Consider the following 24,752-nt stretch of genomic DNA (forward strand, 5'->3'; position numbering starts at 1 on the left):
CTAATTTAATAGCTCCACCGTTAAAAGCTAAAATCAAGGATCCTTTTTTTTTGTTACCATGTTCTCGTGTATTTGTTGACACGCGAAAATATACACTATTTTATCAAAATATAACTACAAATGATAATATTTAAAAGAATACTTATAAATGGTAAGAAGCTACAATAAAATAGTTAGTTGCATAATTTTACCTAAAATAAAACTAAATGGCGGTGGGCCATGTGATCCCATCCATAATCCAGCTCGGAGAATCAAAGGATTCAATAATAATGAACCTCGGGAAATCACCATCCAAACGGGTGTTAAGGATATTATTTTTCAAAGCGTGAAGTTAAAATATACATAAACTACCACTATATCTGTATTTGTTTGTTGATTGAATAAAGCCATCAAGCAGTCAAATCATCTATTCATCAAGAAAGAGCAGAAATGGAGATGACAGAAAATGGAAAAACAGAAACAACCCAAGAAAACCCAAAAGATGGTTCGATTTGTGGGTTTGAGTCTCTTCATCATCTACTTCAAGCTTCTCTCCCTCCCCAACTTTTCCAGGTCACCCCCCAAAAAAAAAAATCAATATTTTTAGATCCTATTAATATGCATGTGTTGATCCACTTTGTGAAATTTTCGACTTGAACTGTACACAATTGAATGATAGGTTCGGATTTCGAAATTCGAAAGTCACACTTCTTTATTTTTGTCCGTGAATTCGGACATACTGATATTTTAAGTTTTCTTAAAATAATTCATATATTTAAAAATTACGTAAAAAGTATTATAAGTCACAATAATTAATAATTTAATATATTTAAATGATATGCAAATTAACCGCAATCAAAGATTTTCTTATTTAACTCTCGAAATCTGAACTAAATTGGGATAGGGGAGTACTATCTACTATTGCGTATCAACTGTAACAAACTAGTGGGTGTAGTTGTGTCCTGGATCTGTTTATATGCTGCATTAGGATATTTGTAATAAACTAGTATAGCCTAGTTGAACTGGAAAAAGGTAGGGGGTGATGATTTGTATCAAATTCATTGTCGTGAAAGTCAAATTATTGAGTATTAGAATGAAATTTGGGTTCATGTGGAGCGGAATTGATATTGAAGATTCTTATAGTCGAAAACTAGTGCCCAAGGGTGTGTCTTAGTGGTCAATAAAGTGGATTGAGAACAAAATAAAAAAAAAAACACTAGGTGATTTCTTCCTGTCTGTCCTAGCTTTGATGACAGAGTTACCTGGTAACTCTGATGGGAGGTACGGCGGTATCACGTGGAATTAGTCGAGGTGCGTGCAAGTTGGCCCAGAAATCATGGTTATTAAAAAATAAAAAATTAGTCAAAATCTAGTTTGGGATTGAGCCCTAATTATATACGTTTTGTCTTATCAGATGGGTAGTCTTTCAGTGCTTAACTTTGTCTTTGTTTAGTTTTCAACTTTGCATAATAAGATAAGGATTTGCACTTTCTGAGAGCTCCAGAATTTTTTTACCCTCCAAAATTGTTAATTCAAGCCCGGGGCACCGTGCAGTGGATATGCTAACTTGAAAGAGGTTGAGATGGTTTTTGTTGTTTAAGATTGATTAGGTCAAGATGGTAATGTGTGTGTATGAACTAGTGATATACTCATCTTGTGTAAAAAAAATCTTGTTATTTTACATTTTCTGATTATATTTTATGCGGAGATTCACGAATATGTATTGGGCTATTTACCAGTGAGTACGGTATTGAGAAGGTCCATCCTACTTAGGATAATTGTCAAGGGGTTAGGGAACCATCCGTCTTGATTGAGAAAGTACCAAGTCAAAGTTTTGAATAGGTGAGGTCTTAAGTTTTGAGTTTTCTGGTTATGCTGACAAAATAAGTTTTACTTTGCAGGAAGTCAGTCGCATACTTCTTGGGCTAAATCGTGGAAAGGAAGTTGAGCCTATTGCTCTTACGCAGCCTGTCAAAGCTCTCTCTTCTGAACATGATTTTGATCTTCAGGTGAGCACTTACATCTTCTGCTTTAGAATAAGAGTGTGAAGTTTACCAAGTGGATTACCTAGAAAGGGAGAGAGCTGGTAGTTAGGTTTATCGAATTCTGCTAAAGTAGGAAATTTGCTCGCCAAAGGCAGCTTCCTAAGAAGAAAAGCAGAGTGAATTTGATGTTGAAGATTTGACTCAATTCTCTTCTATCTCTTTTTTTTGGATTAATTTGGAATAGAGACCTTCTGCTGTCTGGAACAAAATAGCTCAGTGGTAGCTTGAATTGACCTATTTTTGTGCTCAGAGTGCGTCTGTTTATGCTTAAAAACATTGAAATGGGCAAATTCCAGTAAGATGTAGAGCTATTTCTATCATTATTTTGTTGAACATGTTCATAACTTCGTAAAACGTGTCAACCTGGCGAACATTATCTACTTGGTAAAAGGGATTAGGAAAAGGGGATTATATAATTTTCAGAATTAAATAATTGAAAGGTGTTCTTCCATTGATCATGAGAAGAATAAAAGTTAAAGGTGGATGATGGCCGTACGGAATGATTTTCTGGGATTTTGCACTCGCTTGAAACTTAAGTTTTTATTTATGAAGTAGTTGTATTAAAAAGGCATCAAGAAGATGCAAGTAAGTACACAAATGATCATGGTTAAACTCCTACATACAAAAACTTCCACTGCTAGATCAGTGAGTTTAACCAGAAGCAAAAGTATGGTTTCTAAACCATGGAAAGGGAGCTGATAAAATCTAAAAGGGAGATAATATCATTTACAGGGGATAGATTGCTGCAGCTAAAGAGATTCAAAAGACAAGAAGATTTCAATCTACTGTTGGGAGTTGATACGTCGTTTTATTTATGGTTAAGTGGATATGGCAACCTGTGGTGGAGATAATGGGAAAATGAGAAGATTTGTGTTTTACTTTTTATAAATTTGTAGTTACTTCGCATGAGAAATCAATTATTCTATGGTAGTATGCATCAGGCTGATTAGGCAGATCACAGGACAGCTTCCTGGGAGGGGACAAAACCACCATTTTGGTCCATGACTAAATTTTCTCAGTTCACACCCTTATTTTTATCTTACACTGTTCAATGCATCATTTTTTTCCACATAAATGCAGGCTTTTAGCTTTTCTGCTGACAGAGAGTCACTGAGAGGACCTCGGATTGTGAGGGTTGGCCTCATTCAGAATTCTGTTGATCTACCCACAACTGCACCTTTCCTGGACCAAAGGAAGGCCATCTTTCAAAAGTTAACTCCCATAATTGATGCTGCAGGTTCTTCGGGAGTCAATGTTCTATGTTTGCAAGTGAGTTTGGACTTAGTTTTTTAAGTCTTAGTTTTTTAAGTCTGATGATTTTATCTCCTTTTCAGAGTTTAATCACAATATTCTCTTTTACTCCTATGCAGGAGGCATGGACGATGCCATTTGCATTTTGTACTCGTGAGAAAAAATGGTGTGAATTTGCTGAGCCAATTGATGGAGAATCAACACAATTTCTTCAGGAATTTGCACAAAAATATAACATGGTTATCGTTAGTCCAATTCTTGAGAGAGATGTGAACCATGGAGAAACCCTGTGGAATACAGCAGTAATAATTGGAAATAATGGTAACATAATAGGGAAACATCGGAAGGTAAATCCCGTTAACCAAATTATAACATTTGGTATTCTTCAGAAACTAATACATTGAAATTTGCAGAATCATATACCTAGAGTAGGGGACTTCAACGAGAGTACATATTATATGGAAGGGAACACTGGCCATCCTGTGTTTGAGACAGCATATGGCAAGATTGCTGTTAATATATGTTATGGAAGGCACCATCCTCTGAACTGGTTAGCTTTTGGGTTAAATGGCGCAGAGATTGTTTTTAACCCATCAGCTACTGTTGGTGACCTTAGTGAACCAATGTGGCCCATAGAGGTACTATTTCCTTTATCTGTTATGCTAAAATTGTATGAAGTTGGTGTTTAGCTTTGAGTATCACAGTAGTTTGAGCAGAGAGATGTTAAATTCCAAGGAAGCTACCTTAACCAATTATAACACTGTCAGTTACAAAGAATTAAACCTGAGTTTGACAATATTTGAAAAGAAATACTCGTACTGACCAATGACTAAACTTGGGTTGTGGAAAATGTTGGAAACAAAAGAAGGGAAAATGGCCAAAAAAACACCTAAACTATTTGAAATAGTAACTTTACCCTCCATTAAGTTTTTGGCACAAGAATGCCCAATATAAGTTTTTGCTCAGATCTTTAATCTTTACAATTAAGGGGCAAAATTGTCCCGTTTCGAATAGTTCGAGGACAAAAATTGGCCCTTTTCCCTTGTTTTGGGCAATCGTTAGTAGGAATGGTATTTTTCAACTACTTGGGTAGTTGGAGGGCATTTTTGAGCTTGTTGACTAACAGCGAGGGCATTTTTATACCAAAAAATGTAATGGAGGGTAAAGTTGACCTATTTCGAATAGTTCAGACTGTTTTTGGACCCTTTTCCAAAAAAAATAAAATATAACCTTAAGAGATCACCCTTTAACGAGGCCATCGGTTAACAACATCTAGTTTCTTGACTTTTTGTTTGTTATTGTGTTGGAAACAGGCTCGCAATGCAGCAATTGCAAATAGTTATTTTGTTGGTTCAATTAACCGTGTCGGAACAGAAGTTTTCCCCAACCCCTTCACTTCAGGAGATGGAAAGCCACAACATGCAGATTTCGGGCATTTCTATGGTTCCAGTCATTTTTCTGCACCAGATGCTTCATGTACACCGTCTCTGTCCCGTCACAAGGATGGATTGTTGATATCGGACATGGATCTCAACCTTTGCCGGCAGCTTAAGGACAAGTGGGGATTTCGAATGACTGCTCGTTATGAAGTCTATGCTGATCTGCTCGCTCGTTATGTAAAGCCGGATTTTGAGCCACAAGTCATTTCTGATCCCTTGTTACATAAGAGTGCTTAAGTTGATCATTAAGGAAGAAAAGCAGGTAAAAATGCTTTCGGACAATCTGTAAAGTATAATTAAGAGCCCGTTTGGATTGGCTTATAAGTTGCTTATAAGCTGTTTTCAGCTTTTTTGAGTGTTTGGCTGGCCAAACAGGCTCTAAGTTTCCAAGTTTATGGTCATAAGTGTACGTTCAAGAACATATTTACAATAAATTGTGGAATTTGTACAAATGCTGAATTCATAGTTGTGTTAACATCATCAACTTGGAATAACTACATGCCTGTGGAAGAGGATGAAGCGGTTGTGCATGCGATGCGGTAGGTAATAACAGTATAAGGTGAATAAGAAATACAATTATGTTAAGATGGGAGCGAGTACTAACAGTACTTTGGTTTTATTTTACCTTTTCACATAAAACTTAGTACATTATTTTGTACAAGAAATTCCGCATATTTTGACTAATTCAAGGTGAAAAATGGAGTTGGTCCCTCGGTGGGATAAAGTTGAGCCAAAACATCTCTATTCAAGAGAAAATTCGGTTCCACTTTTTTTTCTTTTTTTCTTTTTTCACATGAATAATACACGCTCAAGTATGTGGCAATTTATTTATTGTTTTATGCGAGGTGGAATGTGAAATAAGATACTTGGAAGAGATACTGCATTTTAGTTCTGTTTATAAACAAGAATCATAGTTGCACATCTAAACATATATCTCTCTCCTCGTTATTTTCTCCATCTTAATTTATGTGATATAATTTGATTAGGCATGACCTTTAAGAAAGAAAGGTAAACTTTTAAAATTTATGGTCTAAATAGATATTTGCGTGGCTGTAATGACCAAAGGCAAAGTACTTCTTAGCCAAAAATATTTTAAGAAAAATGATTCTCAATTTTTTTTTTGCTGTTACCTTTATTAGAAAAAGAAGAGGCTATTTTTAAAAGCTTGGCCCAAATAGGCAATACAAGTACTTCAAAGGAATGAATAGACTTAGGGGTCGTTTGGTTTAAGGACTCATTAGTCTCGGGATTATAATCCCGGGACTAATTTATCCCAATAGATGGGATTATTTTATACCATCTAAAAGATGGTATAAAATAATCCCAATATAAGTGGGATAAGAAGGTATAAGTTGGGTTATCCCAACACTAATTTTTATACCATATTTGGTATAAGGTATAAATTTATCCCAGCACTAATTTATACCTTATACCAAACATGGTATAAAAATTAATGCTGACATAACACACCTTATACCTTAAACCAAACGAACCCTAATCCATATGCGGCCCTCTAAACTTATCCATTTTTTTCATTTTGAGATCTCAATTAAGTGTTGTTCCTATTAAACCCTTGAACTCGTCTTTAAGTTTGTATCATATACAATTCAACTTACATATTTCATCTTCAATGTAGCAACATGTTAATATATATATTCTAATTTAATTATGTCATCTTTTAGCTAAGATTAATAGCAATTGAGAGGAGGAAAAAGAGTAGTTCTTAATTAAGCTGGCAGTGAAAAAGCAGAACTAGCAGAAATTTGACACATTCATGACCTAAAAAATAGCTTATCACATGTTTAAAATATTACTCTATTTTTATTTCTTCAATTTAATTTTTGCTTTTAATAAAAATTAGATTTATGAAATTTGATAGAACAGTTGAATACGAATTCAGGAATTGAATAGGAATAAGTAGTTGAGGTGGTGTCGAAATTAAAAAAGGGGCAAAGTTTAGGGGCGCATATGCGTTAAGCCGAATGAATATACATACACAAGGTTGTTGCAGTTTTTGGGAGAAATTAGAGATACCATCATCATCATGTACACAAGAGAGACAGAAACAGTGACCCCTTCAGCACTACAACACCCACAGACACACTCTCATTTCCCCCACGCCCAACACGACGATGACGACGTCACCGCCGCCGGAGGAGTGGAGTCCATAGAAGACCACATTCCCCACCACCACGCGCTGGAAGGCGGCGTTCCAAATGACGCGCTGTATGTACCTGCTGGCTCGGAAATGGTTGATGGAGGAAGTAGTAGCGATCAGCTAATGCTGTCGTTTCAAGGCGAAGTCTTTGTCTACGATGCCGTTTCACCTGAAAAGGTAGACATTTTGAATCTTTCTTCTTCTTCTTCTTCTTCATGTGAAAATAATTACTAGGGTTTTACTTGGGAATAATCTTGATCGTCTTTTTCCACTGTGCTAAATAAACTCGCTTTTTTGCTACGTCAATTATTCAGTTGAAGAAATGTGACTTTTTGAGATAACAACTATTAATTGAGTGACCATTTGATAAATCAATTATGAATTATTTGAAGAATTCTACATCTAATTTGAGGTTAAATGTGTTTCTGAGATGAAGCTTTTGGCTCACTTATCATGATGTGTTCTGCTTAATATTTGGTCCTGGATAATTACTTGGTTTCGACAAGCATAGGATAAACTAGGGTTTTACTTGTCACCTATTTGACTTGGCACTCCTATTAAGGAATCAAAAATAGAATGATAAGTTTACCACGTTATCCCTAATTATTGTTAATTACTTAATGATTGAAATCAATGAAAACTTACCAAAAAAATGTGCAGCCAACTAATTAAATAATAAGTTCCAACAATTCACATATTCCCCATATAAATTGTTTTGGAACCAAAATAGTTTTGAATCTTCAACCTTTTTATCCACATTATTGGAGTCTTCAACTCTAACATTTGTAGAATTTTCAAGTATTTGAATACTTGTGTATCAGTTTTTTTTTTTTTTTTTTTGGTTTTTCTCTCCATTTCTTAGGCAAAATATTCTCAAGATAACAGTTGCTAACTTACACAATGTTTGTAGTACTAAGAAGCAAGTGTATTAAGTTCAAGAATATATAGCAAAAAATGGATTAATGTAGGGTCGTTGATGATGCAATTAATTACTTATTGGAAAAGGCCAATGTAACAAGAGAGTGCCTCTTGTTACTATGAATTTCAGGAGAAATTCTACAGAAATAAGAAAAGAGAAAGAAGCAGAGAAGAATTGAGAAAGAAGAAAGTTGTTTCATTCAATAGATGACAAAAGCAGTACATAGCAGCTGGATATATACAAATCCAGCATTGGATTTTAGTGACAGCTGTCCCTTCTCCTAACAACCTTAGGGATTGAATTGCAAAACACAAAGCAAAAACTTAAAGGACTAAAATGACAATACGAAAACTTAATAAAACAGTAAAGACATTCAAAGTAACTTTAATTTCCAGGTTACTGATTCCTAACAATCCATCCTCCTTCAGATCCTTGACCTCAAGGATCAAATGTTGGAAATTGAGACTTCATGAACTGGTAATCCTCCCAAGTGGCCTCTTCAGGTAGCAAATTTGCCCACTGCACCAAAACTTGTGTTGTAGCCTTGTTGCCTTTCTTCACTATCCTCCTTTCAAGTATGGCAACTGGTTCTACCAGTGGTTGCCCTTCGGGTGAAGAGATTGGTAGATCAACAGCAGGAACAATGTGAGCTCCCACCTTCTTCTTGAGTTGAGAAATGTGAAAGACAGGATGGATTTTTGCTGTAACTGGTAGCTTCAATTCGTAAGCAACTGGCCCCAACTTCTTGCAAACTTGATATGGACCATAGAACTTTGAAGCTAATTTGAGACTCTTTCTTATTGCAATGGAAGTTTGCCTATAAGGCTGTAATTTCAAAAATACCCAGTCACCAACATTGAACTCCCTTTCAGTTCTTTTCTTGTCAGCATAGTGTTTCATCCTATTTTGAGCCTTCTCCAAATTATCCTTTAAAACTTTGGCCATCAGTTGTCTCTCTTTCAATACTTGATCAACAGCAGCCACATTAGACTGAGCTATAAGCTCAAATGAAAGTTGGGGAGGGTCATAACCATAGAGCACTTTGAAAGGAGTCATTTTTAATGTAGAATGATAGTTACTGTTGTACCAGAACTCAGCCAAGGCTAACCATTTGTGCCAATCCTTAGGCTTGTGCCCAGTCATACACCTTAAATAGTTCTCTAAGCACCTGTTAACTCTCTCTGTCTGTCCATCAGTTTGAGGATGGTAGGCTGAGCTATACAATAAATGAACCTGCAGTTGCTTAAATAATTCTTTCCAGAAATAACTAAGGAACACTTTGTCTCTATCAGAGACAATGCTTTTAGGCAGACCATGCAACTTATAAACTTGATCCATGAACACTCTTGCAACCTGTGCAGCTGTGAAAGGATGAGATATAGATAAGAAATGAGCATACTTACTATACCTATCCACAATCACCATAATAGTATCCTTCCCTTCTGACTTTGGTAATCCTTCAATAAAGTCCATAGAAATGTGTTCCCAAGCTCTCTCAGGAATAGGTAGTGGTTGCAACAATCCTGGATAAGCCACCTGCTCATCTTTACATCTTTGGCACACATCACATTCTTGCACCATTTTCTTAATGTTTTCAATCATAGCTGGCCAGTAAAACACAGCCTTCACTCTTTGATAAGTAGCCATTACTCCAGAGTGACCTCCTAATCCTGAAGTGTGAATGGTCCTTACTAGTTGCTGCCTTAACTCTCCATAGTTGCCAACCCAAACCTTTCCCTTGTACCGCAATAAGCCTTGTTGCAGACTGAGATTCTGATTGCTGTTGGGATCAACACTGATGGAAGTAATGGCTTGAGTGATATTCTGATCCTCTTTGTAACTGTTGAGGACCTCTTCAATCCAGCATGGTAGTACTTGAGTGATTACATGGAAATGAGCTTGTTCTGTTGTTTCATTTCTCCTGGATAATGCATCAGCAACCAGATTTTCCACTCCCTTTTTGTAATGAATTTCATAGCTCAGCCCCATCAATTTTGTCAAACCTTTATGTTGTAAACAAGTATTGATCTTTTGTTCCTGCAAAAACTTTAAACTAAAATGGTCAGTTTTGATGATGAAGTGGTTGGGGTGAAGGTAATGTCTCCATCTGTCCACTGCCATCAGAAGGGCAATGAGTTCCTTCTCATATGTTGACAGACCCATATGCCTTTTGCTCAGCATTTGACTCATGAAAGCCAAAGGTCTCCTTTCTTGCATTAGTACAGCACCCACGCCACTATTACAAGCATCCACTTCTAGCACAAATGGTTTATTGAAATCCGGTAATGCAAGAACATGAGCTGTTGTCATTGCTCCTTTCAGTTCCTCAAAAGCTTTTGAGGCCTCAGGTCCCCATTTGAAACCTCCTTTTTTTAACAACTGAGTTAGAGGCCTGCTTGTGATTGCATAATTCTTGATAAACTTTCTATAATAGCCGGTCAATCCTAAGAATCCTCTTAGTTCTTTGAGTGTAGATGGTTGGGGCCAGTCCACCATAGCAGCAATTTTCCTGGAATCAGTACTTACACCCTTTCCAGAAATAATATGTCCTAAATACTCAATTTGTGATTGAGCAAAGTCACATTTACTTTGTTTGGCAAACAACTTGTGCTGCCTTAGAACTTGCAGTACTACTTCCAGATGTTTGAAATGATCCTCCTCATTTTTACTATATATTAAAATATCATCAAAAAAGACAAGTATGAACTTCCTTAATTGAGACTGAAACACATCATTCATAAGGGACTGAAAAGTAGCAGGAGCATTTGTTAATCCAAAAGGCATTACTCTAAACTGCCACAAACCATGGTGAGTTCTAAAAGCAGTTTTATGTTCATCACTGACTTTCATTCTCACTTGATGGTACCCTGCCCTAAGGTCAATTTTTGAGAAAACATTGGCTCCATTGAGCTCATCCAATAAATCTTCGATAATAGGGATAGGGTATTTGTTTTTAACAGTCATGCTATTTAGCCTTCTATAATCGACACACAACCTCCATGTAGAATCTTTCTTTTTAACCAATAGAGCAGGTGAAGCAAAAGGGGACTGACTAGGCATTACAGTCTCAGCTTTAAGCATATCTTGTATTATACCCTCAATTGCATTCTTTTGGTCAAAGGAATACCTGTATGGTCTTAGGTTGAAAGGCTGAGCTCCTTGAGTGAGTTGAATAGCATGATCACAGTTTCTAGCAGGAGGTAATTCAGTTGGTTCTTGAAACACATCAGTGAAAGATGTCAACAGTGCTTTTATCTTTGAACCTGCTTGGTTCCCACCACCTGAGGAATGACCTTGACTGATCATACACATTTCTTCCATAATCTCACAGATGCCTGACTTGAGCATCTTGTATAATTCATTGCTATCCACCTGAGATATGTTTTGTTTTCTTGTCATTCCCAGTAGAGTGATCATTTTTCCTTCCTTCAAGAATGATAAACTCAAGGGTCTAGTGTTCAGAATGATTGGAGCAATCATGTCAATCCAATCCATTCCTAGTACCATGTCACAACCACCAATTTTTAGCACTCTGATGTCAAAAATGAACCCTTCCTCCTGCATTTTCCAATTAAAACCAGTACAAATCTTATCACAAGTTAAGATTTGTCCATTAGCTACCACTACCTTCATTGTTTTAGACAAGAATTGTGCCTGTTTGTTAAGCTTCTTAAGAACAATAGGATCCACAAATGAATGAGTGGAACCAGTATCAATGAGCATAATTATTGGAATCTTTTTGACAAATCCCATAATTTTGATGGTCTTATGGGGACTACTAGTATTAGACAAGCCAAGTATTGCATTGATTGATATTTCAGCTTGTTCCTCCACTGGCTCTTCCAAGGTTTCTGGAACATCACTAAACTCTTCAACTTCCGGTTCTGGTTCACCTTCCACCCCTTCCATGGCATGAAGGGTCTTAGGTTTACATTGATGTCCGGGGAAGTACTTCTCATGACATTTATAACAAAGTCCCTGAGTTCTAAGAGTCTCCAAGTTGTTTGGTTTGAGGGCAGCTCTTGGGTTTGGTTTTTGAGTGGGGTAAGTCAATCTTAAGGGCTGGTTTGGGGTTGGTAAAGTTGGTGGTTTGGGATTAGTTTGGGTTCTGGGATAGGTAATTGAGGGATTTCTGGGGTAAGAGTTGTATTGAGGTTGTCTGGGAGGGGAAACAAGATAGGCTAAGGCTGAAAAAGATTCTTCATATACTTTAGCAGTTTCATATGCATCCATTATGGTTAAGGGATTGGCTAACTTCACCAAAGGTTTTAGCTCAGGTCTTAAGCCACTAATGAAACTGGACACAAAATGAGCTTCATTCAACAAGGGATTGATAATGGACATGTAACTAGTGAGTTCCTCAAATTTTTCCTGATATTGATCAACACTGCCAGCCTGCATTATCTTATTAAACTCATCCACAATATCTTGAGGCCTTACATTACCAAACCTCCTACAGACTTCAACACAAAATTTAGCCCATGTTATCCTTCCTCTATTGTTGACTATATAACTATCCAACCACACATCTACCCTATCCCTAACATGAACAGAAGCATAGTTTAGCTTCTCATGTTCAGGAATGTGGTAAAGTTCAAAAAATTTCTCACATTTCCTCAACCAACCCCTTGGATTGGTTCCATCAAATTCTGGAAAATTAATTTTAGGCTTCAAATTTTTTAAAGAAGAATCAGTGTGGTCTACAGGTGTGGGTAAAAGAGGAGAAGCAGTAGGTGTGTAAGGATGGTTTTGAAAAATTGGAGGGCTATTGAACACTGGAGCAGGAGGAAAAGTGAATCCTCTGCCTATAGGATAAGTGGAAGGAGTAAAAGGGGTATTTTGAATCGGGGTTTTGTTACCTGATGTTCCTCCAATCTCTTGAATCACTGGACAAACAGAAGTTCCCGGTGGAACAGATTGCAAGGAGCTGTTGGTGTTGATAGGTTGAGAAGATTGAATGGTGGTTGGTGGTGTGCAAGGGGCAGAACCTGCTCGTGAGGCCAATCCCATGTTGGAGATGATAAAATCCAGCTTCTTATTAGCTTCTCGGACCTCATCTAACTGTGATTGAAAGTGAGTCTGAGTTGTTTCCATTGTTTCAAACCTCTTCCCGGAATCTTCAACAAATGAAGATAGTTGGACTTGCATGGCTTTCACATCATTTTGCAAGCTCTGAAGATCTGAAATCGGAACCATGGCGGCGGAAGCAATGAGCCCAGTTGGCTCTGATGCCATTTGTAACAAGAGAGTGCCTCTTGTTACTATGAATTTCAGGAGAAATTCTACAGAAATAAGAAAAGAGAAAGAAGCAGAGAAGAATTGAGAAAGAAGAAAGTTGTTTCATTCAATAGATGACAAAAGCAGTACATAGCAGCTGGATATATACAAATCCAGCATTGGATTTTAGTGACAGCTGTCCCTTCTCCTAACAACCTTAGGGATTGAATTGCAAAACACAAAGCAAAAACTTAAAGGACTAAAATGACAATACGAAAACTTAATAAAACAGTAAAGACATTCAAAGTAACTTTAATTTCCAGGTTACTGATTCCTAACAGCCAAGTTGGACTACTCCCTAGTCCCTCCGTCTAGTTTTACTTGTCCTGTATACTAACAATAGTTGTCCAATTTTATTTATTTACATTAGAAAACCAAGAGATAATTTACCACTTTTTTCCTATTTTACCCTTAGTATTAATAAGTCAAATTTTCCAACACTTCGGAATTATACTTTTTATTACTACAAACATATTGTAAGTTAGCGACTATTATCTTGAGAATATTTTGCCAGAGAAATGGAGAGAGAAACCCAAAAAAAAAAAAAAGAACTGATACACTAGTATTCAAAAAAAACTTGAAAATTTTACATATGTTAGAGTTGAAGGCTCCAATATTTTGGATAAAAAGGTTGAAGATTCAAAACTATTTTGGCACCAACACTATTTTTTTTATGGGGAATATGTGAATTATTGGAACCCATTATTTAATTAGTTGGCTGCACATTTTTTCTGGTAAGCTTTAATTGATTTCAACCATTAGGTAATTAGGGGTAATGTGGTGAACTTGTCATTCTATTTTTGGCTCCTTAATAGGCGTAAGTCAATAGGTGACAAGTAAAAATGGACGGAGGGAGTAGTATAATTCCGAAGTATTGGAAAAATTGACTTATTATTACTAAAGGTAAAATAGGACAAAAGTGGTAAATTATCTCTTGGTTTTCTAAAGTGGACAAGTAAAATTGGACAACTATTTTTAGTATATAGGACAAGTAAAACTGGATGGAAGGAGTAGTATATTCATGGATAACATTACATGGTTTCCACGAGGACTGAAAAAAACTAGATTTTGTAGGAAGCTCTGTGACATATAAGTCCAGGCAAACATCTGCTTTAACGGAGTGAATGGGTCCAAACGGAGCAAAATAAATATAGAGGATGCTTACCACCGACTGTAAAGCTTGGGATTGAGGTGTAGTTAATTTTTCTTTTGTAATTGAGGTGATTCAAGACCCAGGAATTGGTAATTTTTGAGATTTGGTTGTATGTGAATGATGAGTTGGTATTAGGGATGGCAAGCGGGGCGGTGCGGGGCAAACCCGTGAAGGCTCCAACCCACCCAGCCCCGCACCGCACCGCAAAGCAAAAACTTCAGTTTCCAACCCACCCCGCATAGACCTGCACCGCGTAAGCATAGACCAGCCCCGCGTAAACCCGCCCCGCATATTTTTTTGAATTTCTTTTAAATGAATTTGATACTAAAATTGATATTTTTAATGTAGTCAGTGAAGCAAATTAAGAGCAAGTAATTTGCTACAGGGGCTCTTTTTTTTTTTCCTAATATTGAGTGTGCTATGGCCAGTGATTCTTGAATAAAATTTACAACTATAATTTTTTAATTATTAAAGACACTGTGACAATGTTGACGCGATGTGATTCTACTCTTGTTTTGGCCAATTCAGCGGTTATAGTAATGAACTGAATCAGAGAGTTAATATCCCTTTCTCAGATAAGGCGTTCAATGTAAATGCTTGCATTAGAGCATAAACCACCACACAAAAATAAAACAAAAAAATATCTTTAACAGATAAGATGCTCAAGACAGTCAGTCAATTTGGGAGAGAAATTTGCAACATATAGACCAGCCCCGCCCCGCCCTGCATAATCTTAAACACGCACCACATCGCATAGCCTTAAACCCGCACCCACCCCGCCGCCCCGCTGCCATCCCTAGTTGGTATGACTATTTGATTAGCCTTTGAAGCAAAGGGGTCAACAAAAGTTTTTGCTTCTCCAAATATAGGAGTGACTCGCACCCAAGAGTGTGGCCTAGTGATCAATAAAGTGGGTGGAGAAACCAGAGGTCTCAGGTTCAAATCCCAATAGAGTCAAAAACACTAGGTGATTTCTTCCCATATGTCTAAGCCTTTGTGGATAGAGTTACCTAGTACCTGTTACCGGTATCCGGTGGAATTAGTCGAGGTGTGCGCAAGCTGGCTCGGACACCACGGTTAGCAAAAAATAAAATAAAATAAAATAAAATATAGGAGTGACTAGTAACTTTCAAAACTTTATGGAGATGGGTGGACTTTGATCTTGATTAGTTTGTTCGAATTACTGTCCGCTTATCTACAAGCATTTTGATGAATCAATCTTGAATCAATTAGGCCTCAATCCCAACGGGGTCAGCTAAATGAATTTTAAATGGTTTTTTTTCACTCTAATTAGGTCTTTTTTTGTTGGAATGATGAATAATTTCGTCTTTACGGAGAGCACTGTATGGAGAAGTAATTTTTTTTGGGTCTGCATTGATTTTCAGGTTCAGGCCGTGCTGCTGCTTTTGGGGGGATATGAAGTCCCTACTGGCATCCCTACTGTCAATATGGCGTCCCAGAATCATAGGGTATGCATTTTACTCCCTACCTGTAGTATTCTGTTGTTACGCTGGTTTGCAATCATTTACAGTTCTTCAATTTCCATAGGCTTCAAGTGAAAGTTCTGGAAGATTGAATCAACCGCAACGGGCGGCTTCTTTGAGTCGTTTTAGGGAAAAAAGGAAAGAAAGATGTTTCGATAAAAAGATTCGATATACTGTTCGGAAGGAAGTTGCTCTTAGGTAATACAGCTTCATTTATTTCCTTAAAAATTACGTTGGAAGTGTTGGAGATAAATGAAATTCTGCCATGTTTGATGTACCGTGACTAATCACTATTCGTCTCCACCAATTTTCATTATGTCTCTAACTGAACTTACCTCTAATTTAGTTGGAATTGGAGTACTAAATACAGTTTCCCAATTGTGGGATTGCACTGGGTATGTTGTTGTTGGAGTACGTTATCTAGTGCTTTACATTCATCTCTTCTTGTTGCTCTAAGTAGCAATGTGATGGAGTGTGTGAGAACAAAGAACTGCCTGAAACGTTAGCAAACTCTTTCCGTCTGCTACTATAACTTGTTCACCTATAAATATCCACTTCATAGAAGAAAAATGACAACTTGCTCCTTGTAAGGCATATTTTTGTGATACCTTTCTGCTAGTTCTTGCTTTTTACGGATTGCTAGAAGTTTCGGTTATTGCTGTGCTGCTAATTGTAGGGTATAAATGAGTTCGGGTCTTTCTTTTTTCTTTCTAAAATTCGAGTCTCCTGCTTGTGACTTGGAGTGAGTAAGACTCATAAAAGAAAAAATGAAGAGATAAAAATCAGTGGTTTTTCCTTTCCCTGATATATCAGGTACTTTTTCTTGATTAATGGATAATTTCAGAGACCTCCCCTCATGTTTGGCTTCATAACGCTTACCCCCCTCGAGTTAACGATATTACGCTCATCTCCCTTATTTTGATATTTTTGTAACCAAACGGGTTTAAATAATAAAAATTATGTATATTCCAAGTTTACCCTTTTGTAACTGTACAAGTTACAGCTCCTTGTAGACCTTATTCTTTTCATCTTCTTTTCTAGTTTCCTGTTTTTCTTTTTCCTGATTTATTGTGCTCAAAATGTTGGTAGTGGATGCTTCTAACTTATTGCAAGTTTTTTCCCAATTCACAGCTATCTAATTTTGCTGGTGAAGTGCTTAATTTCTTTAGTAATGTTACCAATTTCGGGAAAAAAAAGGTATAGTTTCTTTAGTTGTGCTTGAAATTTTCCATCTCAAACACTGAAAAACTAAAAAAATCTGCAGCTATCAAATCACAATTAGCTAGGAAAGTATAGATTACTTCAAATTAAATGCAGTTAATAAAGTTTGACAATGAGAATTCTTCAAAAATCTTATATAGCTATAAGAATTTCAAAAAAGAATTATTATTCTTATTCCCTGAAACAATAAATTAGAAATGTGCTTTTCAATCATAAACACCGCTATTAATTAAACTGCATGATTGCAAGAACATAACGAAAGAGGTGCTACTCATAATTTTATATCTAATGTTATTTAGATATAAGAAAGATTTGAAATGTTAGCCTAAATATTGCAATATTGACAAGTTTTAGGTGAAGTAAGTGCTACTGAATAAACTTGGAATATACATGATTTTTTACTATTTTTTTGTTTTGAAAAGGTAACATTTGTATTATATCACAAAATCAGCCCTGCTTCAAAGGGTGACCCCAGGGGAAGTCCTCCAATAATGTTGTTTCAAGTCATGATACATCTTTGTAGCCCCGGGGTGAATGGAGTACTTCGAACTATGAGTCTCCTCCATAATCAATCGAGTCAAGTGTTGCATCCTTCCTTTACAGTTTCCAGTTTCAAGAAAAAAATCAGCCCTGCTTCAAAAATGCAGGTATCCATACTTTCAAAGGGATTACAGGGAAGATCTTCTAATCCTATATCAAAAACTTACAAGGATCTAAAACACCCATAGATGAATCTAGATCTTCCAAGTATTCCTGTTTACACCAAAATAGAACAACACCAAACAATTCATTTTCAGCTTCTGAGTAGAGTTGTAGTTGCCCTCAAAACATCTCTGATTCCTTTCTTTCCACACTGCCACCAGATACAAGCAGGGATAATAGTCCATCTCTCCTGTCTAGAGATGCTGCTGTAGCTATCTCAGATCTCCAAAGCATGAACAATTTTCCCCGGCATCACCCAACTCATTCCTTTCATGTTGATAAATAAATAGTCTTCATAACTGAGCAGTGATCTTGCAATGCAGGAAAAGATGATTAACAGTCTCCACCTCTTCAAACACACAAGTAACATCTTGAACATAGATGAGAAGCTCTTAGGTTTACATGGGTTAACACTGCTTGTTGTGACAAAAGCCAGACAAAACAAGCTACTTTCAGAGGGATTTTAGCTTTCCAAATTAGCTTCCTTGGCCAAAGACTGGTTGATGGGACTGCCGAATTCCTTATAGGCTCCCTTTACTGTGAACTTTCCATGTTTATTGCCCTGCCAAACTAAACAATCTACAGTTTCTGAAGGGCCTTTGAATGTTTCTAGGATATTGTAGAATTCTATGACCCGCACAATTTCCCAGTCATTGAATAGTAAAACTAGTTTGGTTACAAAAAATCAAAATAAGGGAGGTTAGTGTAATATCTCAAACCACAAGGGAAATAACAGGTCATTTGGTTTGAAGACAAGTTATGTTGGGATAAGTTGTACCGGGATTAGTTATACTGATATTATTTCTTATTGATTTGTTGTATTAAAAATTATATGCATTGCATAATTTCTAAGTTGTTTGTTTACTGTTAGAAACAGACTATGAGCCTGTTTGGCTGGGCTTATGCCTATAAGCTGCTAAAAAAAAATAAGTTGGGGTAGTCTAACTTAATTTTTTTTGGCTTATAAGCTGCTTTAGATAAGCTAAGTCAAATGGGCCCAATTATTTTTTTGAGCTTATTTTAAGCACAAAATGACTTTAAGCTGGCCAGCCAAACACTCAAAAAAGCTGAAAACAGCTTATAAGCAACTTATAAGCCAATCCAAACGGGCTCTATGTACTGTTTTGTGTTTAATACATAAAAATGTTACCTTGTCAAAAATTAAAATAAAAAATAAAAAATATGAAGTTGTTTGTTTACAAAAATATCCTCCACCTTATTTAGTAGAAAAGGTTTGAGGGACCTCAGGAGTATTTTTATCATTTTCATTGTTTTATCCAGGGATAACTAATCCTGGTACTATCATTCCACCATCTAGTAGGGATAACTTATCCCGGTACTATTTCTAATCTTGGTATAACTTTCCCTGGATTAGTAACCAAACAAGGGATAACGCGGTACTAAATTTTTATCCCAGGACTATTTATGCTTGTCCAGCATACCAAACGACCCCTAGGTGTTATAAAGGAAACCTGGTGGGAAGTTTATGAAATTATCCCTTAGTTTTATCTTACTTTTGATTTTTCTGATCAGGATACATTGGGTACTAATTTATGATTCTTTTGTGGACTGTCCGGTAATCAAATCTGCAAGCTCCAAATAAACTTTTGGGAAATGTAGATACCACTAAGTTGATAAACATAATCAGTTATATGTAAACATAACAAAAGGTTAGAAAGTATTGGATAACATAATCAGTTTATGTAAACATAACAAAAGGTTAGAAAGTCGTGGAGATATGCCATCTATCCAAAAATGAAAAAGGAAAAAACTTCAGCACATGCCTCTTAGCTCCAGTTGAAGGGGATTCAATGCTGTAGATTTTGATGCTTTAGCCAAAGTACCATCCATCAAGCAGAGGAGGGACAGAGTGTCATGAGTGGCAGAGCATGGGCAACCCTCCTGTCAAACGAAAGAAAGAGGATGTATTTAGCGGAAGTGAACATGAACTAAAGATTTTAACCATAAATAAGCCATTGCTTGACATGTGAATATGACATAGTTTAATTCCCTGACCTCCTTACACTTATAATGGAGTCACCAATGCCATGACTGGATATGCACTTTCAGTGACATGATAATTGGAGGAAACTTTGAAAGAGCTTAATGGCATTTGCACACTAGTGTGACATATACCTTGTCAATGTGTTGACTTAGTGGCCAGTCTTCTCTTCGAATCTGCAGGGTGGTTTGGTTGGTAGATTCTGGGTGTCAAGCTGGTCGTTGTAATATGTACGCACACATTTTCAATGGTATTAAATGGAATCTTCCATTGGCTTATCTCTCATGTAAGGCTTGTTTCAATCTTTAATTTGGTGGCATGTCAATTTGGAACTCGCCTCCTATGGAGGTAAAATGGCTATTGCTAAAAGATGTTTGTAGTGACATCTAATTGTGGCTTGTGACGGACTGACGGTGTAAATGATGAAGGCATCTTGAGCGTCAGACCAGTTGTGAATGCAATATCTTTTCTTTTTTCTTCTTTTCCCATACTTTTTGTAGGGAGGTTACTTGGTCGTTGTCTTTTTCTATTTGAAAGTCTAAAGTTCAGTCTTTGCCTATTCTTTAAGGTGCGGGGTCTAGTTAGGTGGAATAGTCTTAAGTAATTTTGGTCGAATTGATCTCTGGTCTATTGCATCTCACAGATCTTGGATTTGTTGTCAGGATGCAGCGAAAAAAGGGTCAGTTTACATCTTCCAAGTCAGTATCTGATGAAGCTGTTTCTTCTTCTGTAGAGGGGAATGCAGGCTCTAGCCAAGAAGAACAGGAAACATCGTGAGTGTCAGACTTTCTAGTTTTGTAGTTGTATGTGTTTCTGTTCGGTTGAATAAGTCAGACAGCAATACTGATAACCTGTTGACCCATTATATACCAGAAGATCCAAACTTGTATGGCGGCTGAGTTGAACTGATAAAATCACACAAACGCAGCATCTGAGATCTTAATTTCTTTTTCTCAACAGATGTAGACATTGTGGAATTAGTTCGAAATCCACTCCTATGATGCGTCGTGGACCAGCTGGCCCAAGGTCACTGTGCAACGCCTGTGGACTTACGTGGGCCAATAAGGTTAGTATTGAGTTTGAGGACTTTACTCTCCTTGGTTTTGGCACTTGTCAGTTCAAATATTGATAATTGTGTCTTGACGTTTTGTGCCATTTAAACGAGCCTCATTATGTAAAATAGTATTGTGTTATGTTGTACTATTCTTTTTTTCTTTGATTAAGGGATAAGCAGGGTCCCTTGACCAAATTTTGGAAGGCATTATTTGCTGATATGAAACTGGGTTAGGTAGGAAGGTGTGAATCCAAGGGTGCGGCCTAGTGGTCAATGAAGTTGGAGGAGATCCATGAGGTCTCAAATTCGAATTCAGCAGAGACAATAAACACTAGGTGATTCTTCCCATTTGGCTAAGCCTTGGTGAGCAGAATTATCCGGTACTTGTGTTGGTGGTAGGTAATGGTATCCAGTGGAATTGTCAAGATACACAAGCTGACCTGGACACTACCTTCTAGAGTGAGCCAGAAGTGTCGCATAATATTTGCATATTGTCATTTGCAACAAAACCTGAATAAACAGTGGAACATGGCTGGTAAGTAGTAGTTCTGCCTTAACTACTTCAATTTTTTTCTTAAAGAAAAAACTATTAGACAGAACTACTTTAATTTTTTCCTTAAAGAAAAAACTATTATGAATAAGGCAGAGTCAGACCTCAGATCAGCAGTTTTGTGGACTTTTTAGACTGCTTAGGACTTACTGCATTGTCATCTATCACAAAGGAAGTTTATGAATCTGTTGATCAGGAAGCAGACTAATACAAAACTGAATTTTAATCTCTATACTTAGTGAAACAGAAGTTGATATGCACACTCACTTCGCCTTTGATGTGTAATAGACTGTCAATACATACACCTGATCTCTGAGAACTATGCCACCAAAGCATGGATAAAAACCTGTTTGTTTCTTAACCTTCCTATCAACCCTGCCATCAGTTTATTGGTACCTGTTGTAGTCCTAAAATAAGTAAATAAAAGTGGCTCCTCTTTATCTACTTAAGCTTTTAGATGGGAGAATACACACCATATACATGTTGTCGAAGTAGGTAGAGTTCTGGGGAGTCTCACTGCCTCTCATCGAAGAAATGTTTGCACGAGCCTGCTCTGAAAAAATAAATAAAGAATCAGGCTTGCACGTGAAAGGGATTACATTACTAAACAAGTAAATGAAAGTGTTCCATCTATTCAACAGTAATAAATGTTTGATGGTGGGAGGTAGCAGGCTGTGGAATTAGTCGAAGTGTGCGCAAGTTGGCCCGAACACCACGGTTATAGAAAAACTGCTTGATGGACATCATGAAACAAGATTTTGAACCTTTAAAAGAAAGTAGTAAAGGAAAGATCATAGATAATTATGTGGTTTTTATAAACAACAAGCCTGTATTAGGTATCAAGAACAAAAGTAGGACGCCTTTGACTTTGAAAAGAGGCTTCAACTTCAGATATGTGCTTAATTGACCCTTAAAGCTGCATATGAAAAGCTGAAAAATGAGATAAGAGTTGAAGGACAGATGAAATCAACTCTATTGTCTCCTGGTTTTGCAAGAATGGCTGTATTATTAACCACCGCCAACGGTATCTTTCATTAAACTGTATCTTTTATTGTCAACTTATCTTGTAGTTAACTTTTGTTGACAATCTTAGTTAGTCATTGTTTCTCTTCTATATTCACATTTTAATTTAGTGTCATTCTATGCTTTCAAAGGATTATCTTTTGACTTACTTGCCATGGCTATTGTCTCTGCAGCACTGCTAACATTTAAGCACCTTATCTTGCAGTTTCTCCTTGTAGAGAATGTATTATTTATTTTGTTTTTTAAAAAAAGAATCTGCGGTTAAGCGTGCCTCTTCTTTTTCCATTAGGCTATTGAACTCAAAATTAGGAATTATCCGCCTTCCGACAGCACTATATTTGCGCTTCTATTTGGTTGAGTGTGGATAAAACTAGACATATTACCTTTCTGTCCCTGAGATCCCTTTTCAGGGAGTTGCTTTCTATGATGACTTTGTAATCGCAATATGCATATTTGCACAGTGTTAAAACGTCTTCAGCTCCAAAAGATAACAATGAAATCAACCATCTTCTTAGTTGGTAAAAATAAGCGTGTAAAGTATTGTAGCCTACAAAATAATACAAACTACTTGCTACTCTTGTACTTATCTGTTCTCAGTACCTTTTTGTACTATTTATAATAAAATTACCTTGCCTTATTGCCCAAAAAAAAAAAAGAAAAGAGAAAAAAAAAGGGTACAAACTACAAAATTACGTCTTTAAATGACTAAAAAGAGTTATATATACTTCCTGCTCGTCAGTAAAACTTTGCCCGATCTTTTCTCAGCATTGAATTGTTATGCTTCTGCTAATCAAGTTCTTCTAGAGATTTGTTACCTCTTAGGTGGTGAGTGATCTCATTCTTCAAGTGTTTAGCAAGTTATTTCCCTTTAATGCTGGTTTATCTTTTGATTCCTACTTACAAAAGTTGAATTCTGGAAGTGTATAATTGAGTATTTAATTTTCCTTTCGCTGCTTTTGCTTCTTCTCCATTAAAAAGGCCCCAGTTCCATCAGCTAGCCCTTGGGACGCTTTCTTCAAAATAGTCCTTCATCTACCAATCACATTTTGGGTTTTTTTTTTTTTTTTTGCATACAAAATGTTCATGAAATGTATGTCGTTTTGCTTTTAACACTGTTTTTCTCGCGACGTCTATTATCAAGTTTTGATTTAAGTTCGAATCAGAACTTAAAAAGTCATTTCTATCATGTCCAGTAATCTGGTTTTATCATTTATGAATGGTCATGTGGCTCTGCCCTCCTTGTGATTTTGCAGGGGATTTTAAGAGATCTTACTAAAGTTTCAACTACAGGAGCTCAGGAACATTCTTTAAAATCTTTGGAACAGGTGCATCTCCATCTCTCTCTCTCGCTCTCTGTGTGGCCTTCGATGTGTAGTTTCTCAAGACCTAAACTAAACTAAACTTTTTATGATATTTTCACTGCCAGAGCAACGGTGAAGCTAATGGATCAGATGCTATGGCTGCTGCTGGTATCATCACTTCAGATGATGAGAACATAGTGCTTCCATCTGAACGATGATAGAGAGCTCTTATTTGCGGTGACCTCTTTCGGGTTTTGAACTGAAGGTGAAAGAACTGAAATGTTATGCGTCTAATATCTGCCAAACTTGCATACTTTTGTACATAAGATATTGTAACTTAGGCAAATACATGAAGGATCTTGTTGCCGAGACTTTTAGGTCTTTCCATCTATAGTTCTATTCTGGTATTCAAATGTAACTAATTGTGAATCCATATCCCAGATATATACAACTCATTTAAGCACCAAAGCATTTTAAAATAGTCTCTTTGATCCATGATATAAATGCTTTTTTTTGCGCTGATTGCCCTTTATTTGGGGTGGTCTTTAATTTTTGCCCTTCAAGTTGGTGGTCTCTAAATTTTACCTCTCGCCTAACACCCAAGGTTGTGGGTTCGAACCCCAGTTCATTTTTTTTTAAAAAAATCGCAAGGCAGAATTTTGGAAATTTGTCCAGCAAAATTCGGCCTTAAGGTAGAATTTGGGCTGCATAGGCAGAAATTTTGCCTGTGTAGGTCAAATTCTGCCTGAAGGGCAGAATTTAAAGACCACCATTTTGAGGGGTAAAAATTAAAGACCACCCCCAGCGAAGGGCAATCTTGCAAATTGCCCATATAAATGCAATGAAAACTCTTAACGCCAATATTCTTGAATAAGTAGGGGTGTACATGGACCGGGTTGGTTCGGATTTTTTAAAGTGGAACTTACATAAATAGCTACCTTTTAGTATTTTGTAACAAGAAATAGCTATAAAATTGTTATTTACTAAGCGTAGCTGATTTTTCTCATAAAATGCGTGTATTTTATTTTTTTGAAATATAGTGAAATATAGGAAATGCACGACACTGGTGAGTAAAATTAGGCCCTATTTATGGAAAAGTTTTTTTTTTTTTTATTAAATTCGGGGATTCAATTTAAATCTTCCCATTAATCACGCGTAACGACTGTTCTTCCATAATAGCTTATGTATTCCTCT

At 36.7% G+C, this 24,752-nt stretch overlaps 2 protein-coding genes across 5 annotated transcripts; both read left to right on the top strand.

Moving 5' to 3' along the window:
* Positions 1-232: 232 nt before the first annotated feature.
* LOC132606434 (beta-ureidopropionase) lies at positions 233-5,166 on the top strand. Its single transcript, XM_060319927.1, has 6 exons — positions 233-552; positions 1,881-1,988; positions 3,105-3,293; positions 3,395-3,622; positions 3,689-3,913; positions 4,589-5,166. Exons 1-6 carry the CDS (start codon positions 430-432, stop codon positions 4,949-4,951), a joined length of 1,236 nt encoding a protein of 411 aa, XP_060175910.1. The 5' UTR covers positions 233-429; the 3' UTR covers positions 4,952-5,166.
* Positions 5,167-6,655: 1,489 nt separating this feature from the next.
* On the top strand, positions 6,656-24,026 carry LOC132606435 (GATA transcription factor 28-like). 4 transcript variants are annotated; one of them, XM_060319929.1, is made up of 8 exons: positions 6,656-7,049; positions 15,607-15,690; positions 15,770-15,903; positions 20,293-20,403; positions 20,591-20,696; positions 21,084-21,219; positions 23,511-23,582; positions 23,684-24,026. In XM_060319929.1, the coding sequence occupies exons 1-7, from the start codon at positions 6,759-6,761 to the stop codon at positions 23,531-23,533; spliced, it is 885 nt and encodes a 294-aa protein (XP_060175912.1). In that variant the 5' UTR covers positions 6,656-6,758; the 3' UTR covers positions 23,534-23,582; positions 23,684-24,026. The 4 variants fall into 4 exon arrangements, with proteins under 4 accessions (XP_060175912.1, XP_060175914.1, XP_060175915.1 ...); XM_060319928.1 differs by lacking the exon at positions 21,084-21,219 and having other exon boundaries at positions 6,660-7,049; XM_060319931.1 differs by lacking the exons at positions 21,084-21,219; positions 23,511-23,582; positions 23,684-24,026 and adding an exon at positions 20,923-21,077 and having other exon boundaries at positions 6,657-7,049.
* The last annotated feature ends 726 nt before the right edge of the window (positions 24,027-24,752 follow it).

The sequence above is a fragment of the Lycium barbarum genome, chromosome 8 (genome assembly GCF_019175385.1).
Source record: "Lycium barbarum isolate Lr01 chromosome 8, ASM1917538v2, whole genome shotgun sequence".
Taxonomy (NCBI): domain Eukaryota; kingdom Viridiplantae; phylum Streptophyta; class Magnoliopsida; order Solanales; family Solanaceae; genus Lycium; species Lycium barbarum.

What these genes read in the sequence shown, in the direction of transcription:
- LOC132606435 (XM_060319928.1), top strand. Translation starts at nt 6,759, where the DNA reads ATGTACACAAGAGAGACAGAAACAGTGACCCCTTCAGCACTACAACAC. An exon ending in ATGCCGTTTCACCTGAAAAG is followed by an intron (nt 7,050 to 15,606) that starts GTAGACATTTTG and finishes ATTGATTTTCAG; the next exon opens with GTTCAGGCCGTGCTGCTGCT. An exon ending in GACTTACGTGGGCCAATAAG is followed by an intron (nt 20,697 to 23,510) that starts GTTAGTATTGAG and finishes GTGATTTTGCAG; the next exon opens with GGGATTTTAAGAGATCTTAC.
- LOC132606434 (XM_060319927.1), top strand. Translation starts at nt 430, where the DNA reads ATGGAGATGACAGAAAATGGAAAAACAGAAACAACCCAAGAAAACCCA. An exon ending in AACATGATTTTGATCTTCAG is followed by an intron (nt 1,989 to 3,104) that starts GTGAGCACTTAC and finishes ACATAAATGCAG; the next exon opens with GCTTTTAGCTTTTCTGCTGA. An exon ending in TAATAGGGAAACATCGGAAG is followed by an intron (nt 3,623 to 3,688) that starts GTAAATCCCGTT and finishes TGAAATTTGCAG; the next exon opens with AATCATATACCTAGAGTAGG.